Source organism: Schistocerca gregaria, chromosome 2 (genome assembly GCF_023897955.1).
Source record: "Schistocerca gregaria isolate iqSchGreg1 chromosome 2, iqSchGreg1.2, whole genome shotgun sequence".
Taxonomy (NCBI): Eukaryota; Metazoa; Arthropoda; class Insecta; order Orthoptera; family Acrididae; genus Schistocerca; species Schistocerca gregaria.
In genome coordinates this window covers 99,531,961-99,552,693 of record NC_064921.1, presented here as the reverse complement: position 1 = coordinate 99,552,693, position 20,733 = coordinate 99,531,961, and the positions used below count along the sequence as shown (strand labels likewise).

General features: G+C 43.9%; 1 protein-coding gene across 1 annotated transcript in view; it reads right to left on the bottom strand.

The window, feature by feature from the left end:
* LOC126335652 (Down syndrome cell adhesion molecule-like protein 1) overlaps positions 1 to 20,733 on the bottom strand; it is a 171,508-nt gene that overhangs the window by 49,040 nt on the left and 101,735 nt on the right. Inside the window, exons 8-10 of the mRNA XM_049999108.1 lie at positions 15,756 to 15,910; positions 15,594 to 15,611; positions 9,201 to 9,299 (exon numbers count right to left, since the gene is read on the bottom strand). Of these exons, the coding sequence (XP_049855065.1) occupies positions 9,201 to 9,299; positions 15,594 to 15,611; positions 15,756 to 15,910 (272 nt within the window). The remainder of the gene's footprint in view (positions 1 to 9,200; positions 9,300 to 15,593; positions 15,612 to 15,755; positions 15,911 to 20,733) is intronic.

Below are 20,733 nucleotides of genomic sequence, written 5' to 3'. Positions count from 1 at the left end.
AGGTACGTAAATTTCCTGCCAAAAATCATATTCTTTGTAAGGGGAAACAGACCGTCGCTTTCTGTTGACAGCGGCAATCACATGAAACATCTGATCGGGAGTACTTGCTTCTGTCTACTTCATCTATACACTGCGGAAACGAAATCGTAAGTATATGCTGAAAGACCAGAGGAAATTCGCCTGACGAGTCTTAGGAGGGACCCCCTGTAGATGGAGTCATTTAATACTTGGTGTAAAGTATTTTGGTAATTGGTTGCCATTATTTCTAGAATTTTTAATTATTCAGTGTTCGCGTAAAAAAATTAGGGCATCATAGGACGGTCATGTCCACCAAGCTGGTTTATTTATTCTTGTTTTCACTTAACGTTTCTTACCAGCCAAAAAAATGCTCCTGTTGTGGCACAAAAAGGCAAATACTCTTCTCTTTAAATGGTTCTTCACAGAAAAGTGGGGGACAAGCTGGCTCAGTCCTAATTCTGCCTTTCTTACCAAAGGTTTTGGCATCCGAAATATTCTCTCTGTTTTAACACAGAACGTTCTAAATCCTTTTACCCAGTCTCTCTTTGTAGTGAGGCCTTCACACTCAGCATCTCCCTCTCTCTTTCCTTTTTCTGCCAATGGCACTTTCCCTGTCTGTCTCTCCCACTGTCAGTGCCTTCATCCTTTTCTCCCGCTCTTTCTTACCACTGTCTCCTCCTCTATCATTTTCACTACCTCTCTCTCCCACTGCCATTATCTTTGTCCAGTTCTTTTTTTCTCTCATCGCTACTCTTTCTTTCTCGCTTGTAGTCTGTCTTCTCTACAGTTACCATTCTCTCCTCTCCTCACATGTCGTTGGATATGGTTTGCTCGGGTTTTGCCCCTATACCGGGAAACTTTGACACGTGGGTACAGGGAATGGGAGAAATTGGAAAATTTCTTCGTGTTAAAGTTTCCCCATCTGGGGAGGAGGGGGAGGGTTCCAGATCCCCCAAGCCAATCTATGGTCCCCATTCATTTCTCATTTTTCACACCCAGTGTCTCCTATCTCTTTTGATCCCATTGCTACCATCTCCATACATCTCTCTCTCCCTCTCTCTCTCTCTCTCTCTCTGTTTTACTCTTCCACCACAATACGTTTGCATGCCAAAATTTTTGGTGAGGAGGCCGGAATGAGAACTGAGGCAGCTGGCTCCCCTATTTTCCGTTAATAGTCATTTAAAGAGGAGCATTTTCGCCTTCTTTGTGCTCCACTGGTTCCCTTCAGGGTGTCTACTTACATGCAATGAATTTTGTAGGTCAGTAAACTTTTGACAGTTTCTTTATATACTTCGGCACATGTAAACAAAAAATAAGTACACATAAGATAAGAAGGTTAACACAAAATCGCCTCCCATCCAACACAAGTACATTTTCCACTACTTTAGATAAAAATTCAGAACCTTTTTAGGCTACATCTAAGTATATCAAAAAATGCGGTGCTTGGTTTGCAAGGAGTTTACGCCACCAGGTGACAACAGCGAATAATTTCCGGGTCAAGACAGCCTGTATAGGTGTGAAGTACCCATTATACAGAAACGGCGTATATAAAGCTTTATTGGTGAAAAATAGGGGATTAAAAACATAGTTTGGTTACCTTAGAACCCTTGCTCTTTGTTTATTAAGACAGTCCTAACTACATTCACCCCTTGAACGGATATTACGTGCATATTTAATGTGTATACGTATGGTTAATTTCACCTTTTCAATCTGAGTACCTGATAATAATATTTAAAAATGTTTCAGGGTTCCCCGAGATCATGACAGTAAGAACATGAGGCAATATATTTGACGATTTTCCATGAATGGACATTACAGATGTGGCCATCCCCACAATGGTGCTTTTGGTACCCAAGAATCATGGTTTTTTGGGGTTTTCTCAGGAACCACCTATCAAGAAATTTAGCTTTTACAAGTCACTTCAAGCCCATCCTAAACCATGCTTAATGCAAAAGAATCAGCCAATTTGCTCAATTTGCCTCTGTCGGGGGAAGTGTGTAATGTTTAAATTTTAATCGTATAGTGTAGGACAGTTACAGTGACGTGTTCTTGTGATAGGTACACAAATGATCAATAGGCCAAAGGGTTATCCGAAACACTTGACACCGTACCTCTGTGATAATTAGGACCCGAGATATGATCCCCTGAGAAATGGCGTTTTTGTGCGCGGCTTCTTGGAACATATTGGTACCGGTACTGTCGTGCGCGGGCCGTTAATGCCTACTTTTATCCGAAGTAGCTCCAGTTCTCTAATATAGTACACTGTTTTCATTTCTTCGTCTTTAGCTTAGTAAGTTTAAAACTGCGCAGATGGAAATTAAAAGTGTTACATCGTGAATGCCATGAATGCACGATACTTATATTGCAGTCTTACATCGCAGTAGGATATATCGATTAAAATTTTCTCCAAAGCTGTAGACTTGCTCAAAATAACATGGTCCAGGCGCAGAGGCGCATTCTACTGTTGAGCCCTGGGCAAGTCCATCCTGTTACTCTGGAATAGCGACTGTTTTGAGTTGACCGTCAGGTGCTGTCATGCACGCTTAGAGAGTTACTATAATACACATCACCACAGCCTTGCGAACCATAGACGCAGAGAGAGTTCTTCATTTTCAGGAACATGTGATTATACGCAAGGCTGTAGCATTTCTGCTGAAAGAGGCAAATGAGCATGCGGAAATCTCGTTGAAACTATACTTAAGAGGGTTGCAGAAACTGCCACCTGTTCCAGTCTTGTAACAAAGAGAATAAGGAATGAAGTCGAAAACATAGCTAAAAGTGCTTCACAAGGCACTAAAGTCCTTCATAAGGCTTACAGAAAGACGGGAGGAGAAAATTTTATTTTTGTTAGTATTACCGGTCAAGTTATTGGTGGACTGACACTATTCTTTTTTTAGATGTCGATGTCGTAGCAAATAATGTTGTCCGCTACACTGCACTTTTACCCCTTTTTGGGGTTCCGTATCTCAGTCGATAAAAACGAAATCCCTATGGGATCATTTTGTTATCCTTCTGTTTACCTGTCTGTCCTTTTTTCCCAGGAGCGATATCAAGTTGAAATTTGCGTCGCATGCTAAGAGCTACTGTTCCTTGGCGGTATGAAAAATTTAAGCTTCTAAGTAAATGCAATCTTAAGTTACGGCCGTTTATGTCGCAATTTTCTATATTCAAAAATTCACTCATCGAACATTTTGTTTAGGGCTGGTCAACAGCATCTAGTAATTACACAAAATGCATTACAATGTGCTGTGTGTCATAGTGATATTTATTCTACTGCCGGTTTCGGTCTTAAACCATCTTGAATAACAGAAAACTTATCGTAGATTTAACACATGTCGTACATAGTTTGACATACGTTACTTCTGAAAACCATTGAAACCTATAGATGAGCTACCTATACGCATATGAGACCCGACGGCCTGTCGGTATAGGTCGTGCCTGGAAATCGACGGGTCCCGGGATAGAATCTCAGTCGGACGACGGATTTTTCAGTCTTCATTGCAACCTAGCTTTCACCTCTCAGCGAAGTGAGGAGCGGCCAGAAACAACACTTGGTTCGGATTCCCCATTACAATGGAGATTTCCTTCCCCGGTTGGGAAACTATGGAAGGCTAGGGCAACGGAAGTCGCCGAAGTGACGTCCAATAGAAAAACTTACACCACGTCAGTGAGTCACACGAAATTATTGTGTTTTACGTAACTCGCAGAGAGAGAGAGAGAGTTCTACGAGCACGTGCCCGATTTTTTGTTTTATGAGGTTTCCTTCTGGCAGTGCACGGTCAAGCTTGTCTTGCATTAGTGAATTTTTGATTACGCGATATCTTTTTTTGTGTCCTTGTGAGAAACTATTGACATTGATTGTTTATATTTGTCGTGGTCGTAGTAACATAGCCTGTTAATACTATCGTTTTCGGACTGGCTAGATGCAGTTTACAAATCATGCGCGATATTCGGGGCGTAACTAAATTCCCTTAACAAACGTTGACGACTTGTGGCGGGAACCAAGACGGCTAGGTTTAGCATAGGATCTTGCGCTCGGACACTTACCGTTATCCCGCTGCCCGCTTAATACCACAACACACATTTTTGGCGTCAATGACTAGAGTATTACGTACGTCAGTCAGCGCTCACCTGATGTTCCATGCCCATTACAGGTTTGTCTACATGCCATTCAGTTTTTGTGATCTACCCAGAACGTCTTATACCTGCTTTTGTGCATGTGATCTTTTTTCATACTGTACTACTGTAGCCGGTCGATGTGGCTGGGTGGTTCTAGGCTCTTCAGTTTGGAACCGCGCGACCGCTTCGGTAGCAGGCTTGAATCCTGCCTTGAGCATGGATGTGAGTGATGTCTTTAGGTTAGTTAGGTATAAGTAGTTCTAAGTTGTAGGGGACTGATGACCGCAGATGTTAAGTCCCATAGTGCTCAGAGCCATTTTTGAACTATAATACAGAATGCAAGCTGTATGCACTTCTCAGTTTAGTGTATTGCTGCCTACCACGCTGAACTACACGTGTGCGGAATACGCCGACACACGCCCGGGTTCCCGGGTTCGATTCCCGGCGGGGTCAGGGATTTTCTCTGCCTCGTGATGGCTGGGTGTTGTGTGATGTCCTTAGGTTAGTTAGGTTTAAGTAGTTCTAAGTTCTAGGGGACTGATGACCATAGATGTTAAGTCCCATATTGCTCAGAGCCATTCGAACCATTTGAATACGCCGACATCATGTTATTGTAGACGAAGCTCACTGAAGTGTGGGAGGGCGCTTGTCAGTTGTAAGCGGAACGATTTCACTCCTCCAGACACCTTCGCACTCATTCGTTACTAGCGAGCCTCAGAGATGGGTATATTCACCACCAGCTGGACCGAGTATTGGTGCTTCACAATGTCGCCGCACACTCGAATTTTCAGTGGAACAGGACGGGACAACGATTACCAGAAACATAGCAAATAGACTAATGCAGATCACCAGACTGCATGAGAAGCAGCTACACTTGTGTCAGAAGTTACAGGCAATGCAGCCACAAGTTTTTGCACACTTCTGCAGGTGGTTCTTGCACCGTTATGTGGACGAGCCCCATTTCCCACGTCGGATGCCTTTCGTGGAGGAAGCAATGTTCATCAGGTAAGTTGTTCTTAGTTCCGACAACAGGCAAGTGTGGTCTGATGAAAACATGCATGCTATGTGTCTCTTTTCGTTTCAGGAACGATACCGTCTGAACGTTTGGGCAGGGTTCCTAGACAGACATGTGACTGAACCATAACTCCTTCCACCATGCTTCAGTGGTGCCGCATACTTGCGATTCCTTGACGGGGTGTTTTAACGGCTCCTGAAAGATATATTCATCAAAACATGTGGTTTCACGCGCGGTCCGATATCATCTGGACCAACGATTTGGCAGGAGTGGTTAGGTCGAGGGGGGCCCGATTGTTTGCCTGCACATATTCCCGACTTCAGCCCGCCAGACTCCTACCTGTGGGATCACGTGAAATCCTAGATGTACGAGACCACTGCGGCATAGAACGCGGCATACACCCGCGCCAGTAGGTCTTCGTGTAAAATTGTGAGGCATGCGTTTGTGACTATTACAGCGCCATCTATCACAAAGCGAAAAAAGTGGTCCAACTAAAACATTCATATTTATTTGCGTACTACACGAATATGTAATTTAAAAAACGCAGTTGATATCCGTTTGAACTATGGCAGCGCCATCTAGCGGGCCAACCATAGCGCTATCTGGTTTCCCCCTTTACCCCTTTAAGCTAGACAAGTTTCGCTCTTTGCAGTTTTTTCGTTTGATGCTTATTTCATGAGATATTTGGCCCGGTCACGATCAATGGACAACCCTGTATTTGTGTATAGGCCTTACCTGTCGAATTGTACCTCTCGTACCTTACGGTGGTCGTTCACAACCGAGCCCCCATCACTGCAGTTGTCCACTCCCCTAACGCGCCGTTTGCACAAGTGCGGGCCAAATTAAGGAGGTAGAAGACCACAGAGAGGCAACACCGCGACCAAAGTGAAGGAAACCGAACAACCTCCCACACCATATTTTGCAGAGGCCACAGGCGGGTGACTACAAATCGGAAGTGAGTCTGGCACTCGGCTGAAATTGGAAAGCGGTCACGTGACGCCCCTCGCTTGTGCGGTCTCTGTCTTGACCGACAAATTTACGAAAGCCCTATTAGGAATTCGATTACAGCTAAATCTTTTTGGCAAGCAAAACTATTAATATGATAGCAGCTCGTTTCACTGGCAGCAATTTAAGCTGTGCTCTTAGGTTTGTACTTAGCCTCATCCTCGGAAATCGCGACATATTCGGGAAAAACGGTCAATGCCGAATGTCAGACAAACTTCTGATTTTTTGTCATTCGTGCCATAGAAAGGAGCGTGGTAAATGATAGTGTGTTAGGAAATTACGAGATAACTTTCATCTATTCGCATTCAGCAGTTACATCTAGAACCGATTTTACTCTTCGTACACATCAGTTTTTTACTACAAAATGCCTGCACTAGACATGATTGTTTACAGTACAGCCTAGCATTGTAAGGAACGCTAACTAAGGTGCCAGAGCATCTCTATGTATATTCTGTTTTTTTGGACCAAGTACTTATGCGTGTACTGTGTTGTTCCTTTGAAATCCTGGCACGACACGAACTCTACCTCACTCTCCATATCTGATTACCTTCTTCTACTCTTTACTCTAGCAGCTCATGAAATTCACACACTTCCTATAACAGAAAAAGCACCTTAGTTTCTACTATATCACACGAAAACTTGAATCCCAACCTTCTATAGTTTAAAAATTGTTGAGGCTTTTGTGGTCACTTTTTGACGTGTTGCTCTTTGCTTCCGTCTCGGGAACATCGGTTGACGTTTGTTTGGCGGTTTTCCTGACATTTTGGCAATATGGTTGACGGCGTTATCAAAGGTTCATCCTCCATTGTGTATCGCCACCAGTGGTATAGCAGTGGAGCATGAACCTTTGACAATGCCAGCCATTCGTGATGATGACTCTTCAGGAAAATCGGTGAAGATCCTGGGACAGAATCTAACAGGAAATGCGCCACCCTATAGTCTCCTCCTTCGTTGAGAGCCGTGGATCTGCTCCCGCGTCTCTATGAACACGTTCCGTTTTCCCTTCATCTCCAAACTCACCGAGTCCTTCCCGAAAATAGTTTCAATCGCCTCCCCCTATCAGACCATGATATCATCACCGATATCTTCCTTTCCTTCCGAGCAAAACCTAACTTACTGATTCCACCATATTCGTAATGAAAGATCCAGATATTTTACTTTGCCAGCAGGCATCTCACACATCTTGTAATACCTACATCCCACCTTTTAGTTCCTTCTCAATTAAACGTCCTATATCCTTTCCCAAATAATATCCGCTCCATTAATTTCCGCATCCCAGTCCCTACGCAAAGCAAAGTTACCATGAGCTTGTATAAAAAAAATATCATGTTCATAATAAAGAGAATGTGCTTAAAATCAATATCTTCCTGCAAATAACATAATCTATTTTATCATCTGGATATTTTAATTTAAAATTGAAATACAAAGTAAGTTTATATTGTAATGACTGAAGAGCGAAAGTTTACCGCTGTCACTCGCCTCCCTCCCTCCCTCCCTTTCCAGTATGGGGAATGGAAATGACAGAAAAATAATAAGATGAAAACAGCAGTGAAACAATAAGTTAACTGTAACGTGTCACTGTTTATTTATTTCCACAATACACATCGCATTTCCATCATCAGGTGGGTTTATGTGCATTAATGTGGCATGTGTGTCTTGTGTTACGACTTTGGAGTAACCTGTTGCTCTGTTTGGAAGAGAAAAAGCAAAACACTGCTGCAGTACATCGATCATAGTTTTGTGAAGTTTAATTGAAAGGGTGAACGAAAATATAATTGCGTTAACTGAACCCGTGAGAAGAGCAATGATATGATTCTTACGCAGTAGAAGTTCGACAGAAAGTTGCTCCAATCTGACTTTACTGTGATGATTAGAAAATGAAACATTATGACCTTCATACAATTTTACTGTTTGTGTAGTCTGTGTATGACTTCGTTTTACCCTGAATTTTCACCCCAGTCCAGAACATGTATTTATTTCCGCCACTTCGTTTCACCCTGAATTTTCACCCCATTCAAGAACATGTATTTATTTCCGCCCCTGCTTGTTCACTACTGCTGACCCTGTGAACAGTAGTGAAGAAAGGCTGCGCATCCTTGCCTAAGATTTTAATCTATCTGGGCGTACCATTCTTATAGACACCTCTTCGTTCCTACATTCGGTATGTTACTCATCTTTCCCAAAATCTTACACATACTTTCCTTCATGTTGCAAACATCTCGCACTGTTTTACTCTAGTACATAAGATATATTACTCAACTTGCCCTAAAGTTTACACCTATTTTTCCTAGGGTTGCAAATATCTTGCACTGTTTTACGCTACCGAACGGTTTTTTTGGGTCGTTAAATTCTACGACTTGCAGTAAGTCTTAGTCCATATCAAGCACATGCTAAGAACGGCCCCTCTTGTGGCTTCAGCTCTCCTAAAGCCAAACAAAGCCATCTAACAGAACCCCAATTTTCTTTGCCGTTCGTTTGTTGTACTATTGTTGTCAGCAAACGTGCTTGCATAGCATTTATGCTCACTGTCCCAAAGTTGCCTCCCTTAATGTCTTCGAGCTTGTGTGAGTGATATTGTTCCGGAACTCAAACGATATGTCTGTAGTCTCATAGATTCTTACATACTAATCTGAATAATCTTGCGTATCACTTCCCTCCAGTGACTTCATAAATTTTGAGCGAATGTTCTCTCTTCAATGTTGTTACTTCTCAAGTCATCCAAAGCCACATCAAACCCTGACTAATACTAGATTCTGGATGTGTTCCAAAGTGACAGCAATTTTAACACTAGACTGCACTCTGTCCAGTTTTTAACTTAATAGTAACTACAGTAATTGAAGTGGAATATGTTACGGCATGAAAACCTGTCAAACATTGTGGAGCTGCGCATCAGAAGTGGGTATAAAGTGACTGAACTTCAGTCAATTCGGAACTGGTGTATATCACCGTCAGTAAGAGGTGTGGCTCTAACTCTCTCGTTTTCATCGTGGCATGGAAAGCAAATTGGCCCCTGGTTGACTCGTTGCTCTGACGAAGTCCTTACCTTGGACAGTACGGCGGGCCTCCTCAGGGAGTCGCCACTGCAGCAGAATGCTGTCGTAGCCGGCCGGGGTGGCACGCAGGTCCAGTGGAGCCGCCGGCACTGAAACACGCAAACACCATCTGAGCGCACGTCTAGAACCTTCGCGTCACACTGTCATAAAATAAGGCTTAGGTTACAATTAAAAGGTCTCAAATCTTCGGTAAATTCAGTCCGTTATCACCATCACTCATGTGGCCAGCTACAAATCCTAACTACACTGTGTAGTGCCATCCTATTAGTCTGCCTTTCTATCCAAAGCTATGGAAAGTATCCAAGGTATTGCTGCTCCTTTACTCGAACAAAGGTCCCAGCAATACTTCATCCTGTCGATCAATTAGACTTACTTCCCTCTGCAGCAAGATCCTTCAGTCCATTGTGACCTATTGCATCCACAAACACTCAGAAATGCACCTATCCCGACGTGACTTCTGTGAAATCGCGTAACCCAAGAGGCCGCGCGGGGTAACCGGGCGATCTTAGGTGCCTTGTCACGGCCCTTGCGGCTTCCCCCGTCAGAGGTTCGAGTCCTCCCTCGGGCATGGGTGTGTGTGTTGTCCTCAGAGTAAGTTATTTTAAGTTAGATTAAGTAGTGTGTAAGCTTAGGGACAGATGACCTCAAAAATTTGGTCCCGTAAGTCTTTACCAAAAATTTCAAATTTTTTCGTAACACAAGATCAACACCTTATCATCCTTTCCCTGCAACTCATCCAACGCTGTTCGCCATCTTTGTATGCGTTGAAGTCGAAAAAGCCCTCGATCAATTATCAGTTTCAAACTACAAACATACGGACGTCTTTAGTTTCTTTTTTTGCTGTCACACCGCCTTTCTTTTGACAATTTCAGCCCTACCCAAACCTGTATTTCCCGTACCCCATTTGTCAGACCAATTTCATCTCCTCCATCTCCTCTACAAAGCCGATACGTTCCACCCATCTACTACAGAATGCTACTCACGTTGCCATCCTTGCCCTCCGTCCAACCCAACAGATCCACTGTACTTTCACCTTCTGGCGTAACGAATGAAATGATAGTTAAATCAAGACCATAAGCTGCCGACAGGCGGTGATATACATGAACGGGGACAGTTGAAAATGTGTGTCCCGACCGGGACTCGAACCCTGGATCTCCTGCTTACATGGCAGGCACTCTATCCATCTGAGCCACCAAAGGCACAGAGGACAGTGCGACTATAGGGATTTATCACTTCCACGCTCCCAGTGAGACAAACATTCCCAACTTAATGTCCGCACTCTACATCCGAAGTGCCACTGCCCATTACACTCGTTACTCACGGCAGACAATCTTACCGAGTCCCGTAAGAGTTTGGTCAATGTGTGTGCATCCGCACAGGAGAAGGTCAATGGACGTTTAGCCGTAACTATATGAAGGTGGTATCTGTTCTTTCGTACATGTCGGAAAGAACAGATACCATCGGTGACCGTGGAGCTCTCTAGAATGAAACGATAGTTAAATGTGCCATGTAAGCAGGAGATCGCGGGTTCGAGTTCCGGTCGACGCACACATTTTCAACTGTATGCGCTGATGTATATCAACGCCTGTCGGCAGCTGAGAGTCTGAGGGTCTTGATTTAATTATCATTTCATTCTAGAGATCTGCACGATCACCGATGGTAACTGTTCTTTCTGACATATAGTTAAGGCTAACTGGCCATTGACCTTCTTCTGTGCGGATGCACATGCGTTGCCCGAACTCTGACGCGACTCGGTAAGATTGTCTGCCGCAAGTAAAGGGTGTAATGGGCAGGGGCACTACGAATGAAGTGTGTGGACATTACGTTGGGAATGTGGGTCTCACGGAGAGCGTGCAAGCTATAAATCCCTGCAGTCGCATTATTCATCTGTGTCCTCGGTGGCTCAGATGGATAGAGCGTCTGTCATGTAAGCAGGAGATCCTGGGTTTGAGTCCCGGTCGGGGCACACATTTTCAACTGTCCCCGTTGATGTATATCAACGCCTGTCGGCAGCTTAGGGTCTTTCTTTAATCATCATTTCATTCTAGAGAGCTGCACGGTCACTGATGGTATCTGTTCTTAGTACTTAGAATGTTAAGCACCACTTGTCTAACGTGTGATAATTACCACAACAGGTTTCGGGACTGCGATCCCATTAGCAACTGCTTAAAGATTCTGTGCCACTAGAAATAAAAGCTTTAAGCAGTTAATAATGGGACAGCGCTATCCCCAAATATATTTTGGCAAATATATCAAACGTTTGGAAGCTGATGCATGAGATTCCCAGTACTTCTTCATGAGGCAGTTGAACGATGGCATCTGGTGCGTGATTGGTTCTTAGTTCTTTGAGGAAACTTTGCCAGCAGAAAGACACACCCAAATTATTAATGTTGCGCTACCGACTCTTCTGGAGGAAGCAGCACTTCAAATACGTGGATGTACGAGTCTGCGGTACCAGCACGAAGGGTGCCCAGCTCAGTACTCGCTTGTGGCAAGGAAGGCACTCATACGCTTCTCTCCTGTTCGCTTGGTAGGAAGTCAAGACGTCATTAGTTGACCTGCACGTTCGCGCAGTTTGACGGGGCTGCACTTTTTTTCTGGGTGAAACGCGAAGTTATAACAACCCCAGATGGTTCAAAACATTCCATTTTTTGCAGCATGTGCAATAACACCGAAGGAATATCTTCAGTTTGTTGTACACTCCTGTTAAGAACAAACAGAACACTTTTAACGATTAGAGATAGGGCGTTCATATTCACGGATCACGTATATTATCATTCCATTTCCCTATGTTCCATATCCTCCACACTGCTAATACGTTCCAGCCACTAGCGTCAATAAATCTACTACAGAACGCTACTGACCTGCCATCCTTGCTCTCCATCCAAACCTACAGTTCGCCTACAGCTTTACCTTATTGTATAATATATGATACGCATTATCTCTTGTTACACCATAGTACAACTGTCTCCTGAATTAGTACTTACAATGTTAAGCACCAGTTGTAAAAAGTGTGATATAATTACCACATTCTGAAGAAATAATTAGCGTTTGAAGCATGTCGAACAGCAGGTCCGAGGTCAACATCGATGTCACTGCGTAACACTACCTACCGGTATAATGTGCCTGCAGCTCTCGTTGATACTGTCGAACGAAGACAATGGGTCAGCGAGACTTGAGCAGACGTGCAGGATGCCTCGCAGACGTATGCGTGAACACTAACGTCAAATCAAAGAGTTTGAAAGAGGGCGTATTATTGGCATGAGAGGTTATGGATCCATCCGGGAAACTGCTGCTCGTGTGGGACTAAGTGTTTCTGCAATGCAACGAGTGTGTGCAGAATGGTTTACGGAAACCTCTAGGACGCAACGAGATGGGTCAGGTCGCACCTCCCGGACCACCTCCTGAGCAGATCGACACCTCATCCGAATCGCATTGCAGGACATTCGTGCGCCCTCCTCGGCTCTGGCGCAACAGTTGAATAATGTAACACGTCGTACACTATCAGGGATGACAGTCTGTCGCCGATTATTACGGCATGGGCTACATCCACTTCTCCGTCTGCCTTTGACGAACGTGCATAAGCATATTAGACGGGAATGGTGTATGGAACGACGCCCTGGTGACAGGAATGGCACCAGATAGTGTTTCCGGACTAATCCAGATTCTCTTTGTTTGAAAATGATGGCCGTACTTTGGTACGACGCAGACAGGGGGAGCAGCATAACAGTGACTGGATTCGAGCAAGACATACAGCACCAACTAGAGCCCTTTTGGTGTGGGTACAAGAACAAATCATAGCTGGTGCGTGTCCAGCGCACTGTAACCAGTGTGACCTACGTGAATGATATCCTTCCACCTGTAGCCATACCCTTTCCTCACAACACCCAAGATGCCATTTTTCAGCAAGACAATGCGCGACCACGTGTTGCCGCACGAACACGTGCCTTCTTGGTGTCACAGGATGTCAGTCGCTTGCCCTGGCCTGCAGCATCAACGACATGTCACCAATCGAAAATTTGTGGGATATGGTGAAACGATGGATGCAAGGTTGTGACCCAATTCCAACCACCGCAAATGAAGTTTGAAATTAGAGGAATGCAGAATGGATGCCTATACCGCAGGACGTCATTCCGCCCCTTATGCGTCGATGCCAACACGTGCGGAAGTTATTAGGACCCATGACGGACCGTGCTCCTACCAGATAACAGCACACATGCTGAACCGAGGTGACTGAAACGCTAATCATTTCTGCAGAACATATTAATGTACATGTACTGTGAACATGAACGGCCTATCTTTAGTCGTTCAAGGTGTTCTGTTTTCTTTGAACATGAGCGTCATTGCACCTCTTTCCGTGTCTCACACTATTCTGCAAGAGAGTATTTACTCATACGACTCATAGGTCCAGAAGTCGCATATGGAAAGCACTAAAGATGGTGACAACGATTGCGCGGCATAAGGGCGCTATCATATTCACATTTCAACACTCTGAAATCGATCTTGCAGTCTACGTTTCAACGACGTCCGATTGCAATTATTACTGTTATGCAGACAACTTCTTTGCGATTGAATCTGACGAAAGCACGGTTTTCTGTCGCTAACGACATTTTCTGAGCCTGTTGCAAAACTTACGTGATTAAAGAAACATTCTGTTGCAAAATTATTTTATGGCGCAAGAAAAGTGTAAGGTTCAATGCCTTCCTCTAAATTTCACGACCGTAAGTATTCTGTTCTTGTTGACAATTTAATGTTGGCTTTCTTCGCCAACATTTCACCTTCTTACTTAAATCTACAATCACAAAATCAACAGCCTAGGACGGAAGTAACCTTACGTTGTCCAGAACTCCTTCTAGCAGCGACTGCAAACGTTTCCTTCAGTAGACGGTGGACATTTCGAAGACTTGATGACATAAATATAATTTTAAGAAAGTTTTTGTATCCAACTTTTTTTGTGATTTCATTTTTCGTCCTGCTGCTGACGCAATTTTGCAATCCAAGCATGTGTCTTGAAATTAAACTTATGACACGAACATATTCTTTAAAAGTCCTTTAACATTAATTCGCCGTTTTACAAATTCATTTACTTTTTGAAGTTCAACTTTCCTTCAAGACTGGTAGAAACAAATATCAGTTTTAAATTAAACTTTTCACCAATATTCTGCTTTTGTAAGCCAACTACACTCGTGGAAATTGAAATAAGAACACCGTGAATTCATTGTGTATTTTCCAGATAATAAAATTAATGCTTGTGTATGTTACCTGTTTCGTGTTTACGAGGATTATTAATTTCCAGGTAAAGAGAAAATGAAGACCTGGAACCCACCACACGAATAAAAAAGAATTAAAGCCGACAATAAGAACGAAGGTAAGTGCTTCTGAAAATATCTCTTGCTTTGGTGTGTCGTGTTGTGTGCCAGTATTCATGTTTCGTAACGAGTGGTAGTGTTTGGCAAACAGTGATTACAATAGGCAAGGAAATTTATACTTTATGTAGATTTAGTGTAGCATTAGATATTGTAAATTGTATTATTATGATTTTTGTGGCGATTACCGTGTGAAGATAGTTGTTCTAAAATAATGCGCACTGGAGAGCTGATAAGTGGGCGCAGGTGTATGGTACTCCATATTGTCTGGCCGCTACCTAACTGGTATTATGAACCGTTGATAGATGTTGCAGATGTAACGCATATGAGCATTCTTGCTTCGTTCTGATCGACTAGTGTTTCCATTTCTTGCGCCAAGCTGCATTACATCGCAATAGTGGAGAATCGGTTGGACGAGTTATTGCACAAGTTCACGTTTCACACTATGTGGGAACAATTTCTGAAGCTTTTTGAGGGCATAGAAGCAATCAAGGGTCCCCCTGCATTCGGCGACAGTATTTTCTGCTCAGTGATACCCGTCCAGCGAAGTAGCCCATGGTTTTGTGATATTGGAGTACCGCCGAGAACAAAAGGACGCAATTTTTAATGGAATTCTGAAATTATTAATCTGTGATCACATACTAAGATTACATCGGGCTTTCTTGCACTTATTTTAATTCCCAGGTTTTGTGCTCGTCTCACTACGGAATACATCATTATTCATCTGGATGATCGCACAACTGAAAATGTTCAGGTATCGTGCTCAGGTAAAGCTGAAAGTCATCAGCTTAGAAATGATATTTATAGGAGAACAGAGCAGACGAGATATCACTGACAAATAAGGAAAGCGGTAATGGCCCCATGACTGACCCTTGTGGTACTCCTCAGTGGGCCTGCTTAGAGTTAGGTGGAGCGTAACAATTTTAATCAGTGTGTTTCGAGAAATTTTAAACACCACCTTATAAATGTAGCCGGAACTAGGACAATTACCACAATTACAGAAGTACCGATACTTACCTCCACTGTTCCACGCTTCTGTGACAGCATGAAAATGTAGGTAGAGACAGACATTAGTAATCGTGGGACAGAAATAGAGACAGAGAAGTAGGAAATTTTATTTTAGTTGTGCAATTAGCCTAGAGATATTTACGAAGCGTCGTATCTGCCCTAGGAGCTCACCTCGTACGGTTACCGAGTACACGACGCGGTCGCTCCCAAAGACGTTCTCGGCCTCACACGAGTACTCGCCGCTGTCGGAGCTTCGTGTGGGGCTGATGCTCAGCTGCCACTCCTCGTTGATCCGCACCCGGCTGCTGGTCTCCACAGCACTTCCGCTACAGGGCAGTTTGTAGACTAAGACATCTGGTACATTAACAAGCATACAGTTATGTTTGACAAAAAGGAAATATTATCCCGTGCATTTACTTACAGGGATCCTGTCATCAAAGAAGCCGTTGAAATTAATGTAACAACTGTTGTAACCGCGACAGGCACTGTCGCGGGGTTGCCGCTAACGAAAACGCGACGGGGCTGACGGGAGCGGCCCGTGAATAAACAAGATTGACAAACGGGAATAAAAAGGAAAAGCACGACGACAGACAACCGAAGAAGACACCTAGATCAACAACAAAGTACTAACCTACGGGGACACAGGGGGCAACCTCACGAAATCCAAACAACGGCCACTCGTAACGGGAAGCAAGCACACACAACGTAAACACGATTTCTGTAAGCGAGATGCCAACTGAATCAATGCGAATACCAGACCTCACAGTGAGTTTTTTTCTTTTTTTTCTTTATTGATTTTCAATTCCTCCCGAACGGGGGGGGGGGGGGGGGCTGGCAACAGCTTAGTATGCTGCTCTACAGTCTACAGACTTTTTGGTAAGAAAAGGAAGAAGAAAGAAACAAGGAAAAACAGGCGATAAAATGATGACTTAAAGTGTAAAACGGCGAAAAATGCGGAAAATTAAAACAGAAAGCAAAAGGGGTTGGCAATGTCGATAAAATACACTGGAATCGGACAAGTAACATAGAAGACACACAATTAAAAAACATGGCGACAGTCTGGTTTCTGTTCGCAAGAGATAAAAACCCAGCGACAGTATGATGGCTGTTCGCTACACGTCCCTAAAGACACACCACAGAACACTCACTGGAAAACACACTGTAAAACACTGCACGAAAACGGTGGCACAAATATGACACTCCGGAGCCAAAGGCAGATGGGGAGCAGGACCTGGAGGAGAGGGAAAAAAAGAAAAACAAGGAGGGAGGAGAGGAGAGGAGAAAACGAAAGGGGAGGAACCAAGGAGGAAGAGGCCTCATAAGGGGGGAGAGGGGCAGGGCAGACGCGAGAGGGAACAAGAAGAGGCAGAGGAGGGAAATGCAAAAGGACTCGGGGGAGAGAAGGGGGCAGCGAGAGGGGAGGTGGGGGAAAAAGAGGAAGGAAGGGGGGAGAGGGAGCCCTGGAAAAGGACAGAGGAAAGGAGGGGGAGTGAGAATCAGAGTTGATAGGAGGGATAAATGGAGGAAGAGAAGGCACCATCCGGGAGGGGAAGTTGATGAAAGCCACCTTGGGAAAGGAGATGTAGGGTGTAGAGATGGAGGGTAGGGGGGATACAACAGTGAAGACGTGGTAGGGGGCTGGAATGGGAGAGGAGAGGAGCAACCAGGGGGTGAGGGGGTTCAAGGCGGCGGGAGGTGTAGAGGATGCGGATATGTTCGAGGAATAGGAGCAGATGGGGGAAAGGGATGAGATCATAGAGGATCTGCGTGGGGGTCACAGTGAGTGAGATGCAGCCGCCTAAATACACGACAGGGTGTGTCGCTATTGGCCGCTGGGACCACGTGCTCCACAGCGGCGCCCTCATGTTAGACTCGATGCCAGAAGCGCGTGCACCCACAGCTTATGGCGCGACTGCTGCAACGACTTCTAGTGGTCATCAAGGTTCATGCCGTCTGGTGCGAATTCGAAACCTGCATCGCTCGGTACCAGAACAACTTTAACCGAGGCAGTGACTGCTGATGCTGCTTTAGAGGTACATGGAATACGGCACTTGATGCTGAAAGGCAACACAGAAATCTAACAAAATGAGTATTGCTAACAATGTTCTTCAGTCACAGACATTAGACATAATCCCTGGTAAAGCATGGAAGTTCCATGCGGTGCTGGAGAAAGATGTCGAAAATTGGGTAGACTGATTAGAGATGAGGAGGTTCTCCGCAGAACCGGAAAGAAACGGAGCTATGGAAACCACAGAAAAGAAAAAGATAATAAGACTTGTGTTTCGAAATCAAGGATAGCTTCCATAGTACTAGGGGTAGCCATAGACGGTAAAGATTGTAGGAGAGGACAAGAGATTAGAATGCATCCGGCAAATAATTATTACGTACTGTGCAAGTGCTGCTCTCAGACGTAGAGCTTACAGTGATATCTTTTTACGTAGCAGTCATACTAATCTCATTTTGAATACTACGTTTTATTGAATCGGATTTTAAAGAATGACCACAATGGCTTTTTCTCTTTCACAAGTTGCACACGAAAAATTGGCCTTGAGTACTACACTGCTCATTGTCGCTTGCCAGTAGTCATCTATTGTTTCGGAGCTAGTACGACTGCGTTTGGTATGTCAGTACGAAAGCCTTTGCGACTTGGTTAAGACGTGTGAAGTAAATATCGCAGCGAGATGCATCCTCTTCAAGAAAGAACCGCAGCAATGGAGGCTTACATGTATACTGGTTCATTTAAGGAAACGTGGGACATTTTTACATAGACGTTTCCTGGCGTTTCCATATCAGCAAAGAGCAGTACACAGGACTTGGTATAAAGAGGTGTGAAAGAAAAGCTGCATCCGTTCGTACATCTACTGTGATCGCAGGTATTCGAAAACGAATGATCCAGAGTCCAAAGAAGTCCGCACGTACCTCGCCGCCACAAGGGAACGTTCTGCGTAGGTCTTGTCAACGTATTTTACACCATAGAGGAAAGAAGCCCTATAGAATGATGTGTGTCCAAGAACTGAAGGAGGAACAAGGCACTGCGTGTGTATTACTGTATGTAGCTATCTCAGTGTTGGATCCGCTGCTGTATTTCATGAGTGATGAGGCTTGGTTCCATCTTGCAGAACATGTAAACTCCCAGAACACTAGATACTGATCAACAATCCCTATATGATAACTAAGAAACTCTTCGCGGTGAAAAAAATTGGAGTGTAATGAGCCGTGTGAAGTCGGAGTGTGGGTCCATAGGTTTTGAAACAACAGTAAACACTAGTGCGTATATATCTTTAAGGAATTTCACGCACAACTGCCCCTCCCTTCCCCTCGTACGTACGTATGTTGTCTTTCAACAGTGTGGGGCGACCTGTCAAACTTCACATGTGTCAGTATCATGAATTAATGAAATATTCACAAAAGAAAGTACTGTCAGCAAAGGGCTGTGGTCGCCGCATTCGCAGGACCCAACTACTTGTGAATTTTACCTGTAGCAATGTAAAGGGAAAAGTGTACATAAATAAGCCAGTAACGTTAGAACTTCGATGGACAATATTCATAACGAAATATTGCGAAGTGATGCGGTAGAGTTGCACAAGTGCATGTTAACATGTTAGAGAGCGAGCAAAAGTGCATTGAAGCACAAGGAGGTCATTTTCAGCACCTAATGTAATGTAACGTAGAAGACAAGATCTAGACAGTAAATACACATTTCTGCATTACTTTGTTTGTTATTTCTTTATTATCTAATTATCACACATCTATTTATCTGTTGTTGTATCTGCTGTGGCGGGCAGGAATTCGTGCGTAATTGGCGAGCATTCTGACTCAGGACCGGATTCCCGTGGGTCACACTGCATCTTCTGTTAGTGCTATGAGAAAATAGATTAATTCTTAGTTTATTAATTTATTTTTTATGGAGTTTGAATAAGGGGAGTTGTAATGATCAAGGATCTTATGATGTAGACAACTGATTTACAACGTTAGTGTTATTTCTACCAAAAATTTTTATTCGTATGCAACAATATAAGGGAGTGAGCACTGACAAATAAATATTTAAATTGCACCCCCTAATCTAAGAACGTTATAATTTTTGGATCTGTTCAAGTTGAATACACGGACAGTCATTTTGATTCTGTTTTTGTGGCCCTTAGAATTTTGATGAACTTTAATTGACGAAATTAAAATAAAGCATTGTCTTTAACAGTTATCCTTCAGAATCCAAATATCACATTTGTTTGTATTACTCTTCCCAAGGGTTCCTCGAATGTTAGTCGTACGAATGATTCAGATATTGTCTATCCTAAGCAGTTCACTTCAACATACATGTCATATCACCAACAACCAGCTCGCAGACCCCATATCGACGAACCCAACTGTTGTAAAGACCCGAAAAATATTTTATGTATACACTTTTTTTAATCTCTGTTTACTGTAAAAGAAACTGTATTGCTAATCAGACTTTGTTACCCCTCAGACTATAAGATCTTAATAGTATAGCCTCTTGTACGCACCCCACAGACCTTTGCGGAAGGGCTGGAGGGGGGGGGGGGGGGGGGTAGGATTGCACAATCCCAGCTGTCAGTCGCAACATGCACCATTACAAATTAATACATTTTGTTATCTTTTTGTTTCAACTTACGATCTTACCTTCAGTACCAAGTTGTTCTAGCCAGCTACACATACCGCTACATGAGCGCTGAATTTATGGACAAAAGTCCAAGGGCATTACAGAACCCATTCTAGCATGCACCCTTGCTTAGTATTCTCCGAATAATCAATCAGGAGATGTGGGAGAGAGGCCGTGTGGCTGGCACCCCTCACCCCTCCACACCCCCGCCCCCCTCCACGTCTGTCTACATAGAGAAACTTGTGAATCCTGCTCTCTTCTAGTAATTGGCAGCTCTTCCATGACAGGTGGCTCAAACCATCTTCTACTGCTCGCTTGTAACATGGCTCTGCCCCAATCTCCATCATTTGGGCTACCATCACTCAAACTTGGGACTGGGATATGTAATGGGTACATCCATCCTGGAGGCTTGCAATGTAAACTATTGAGTACAGAAGCGCGAACATTTTCTTTTCGTTGAACTTATTAGTTTAAATCGCCGCTAGCAACCACATCTTCCATTCCTCCCACAATGCAGCCGCCGTCCTGCAC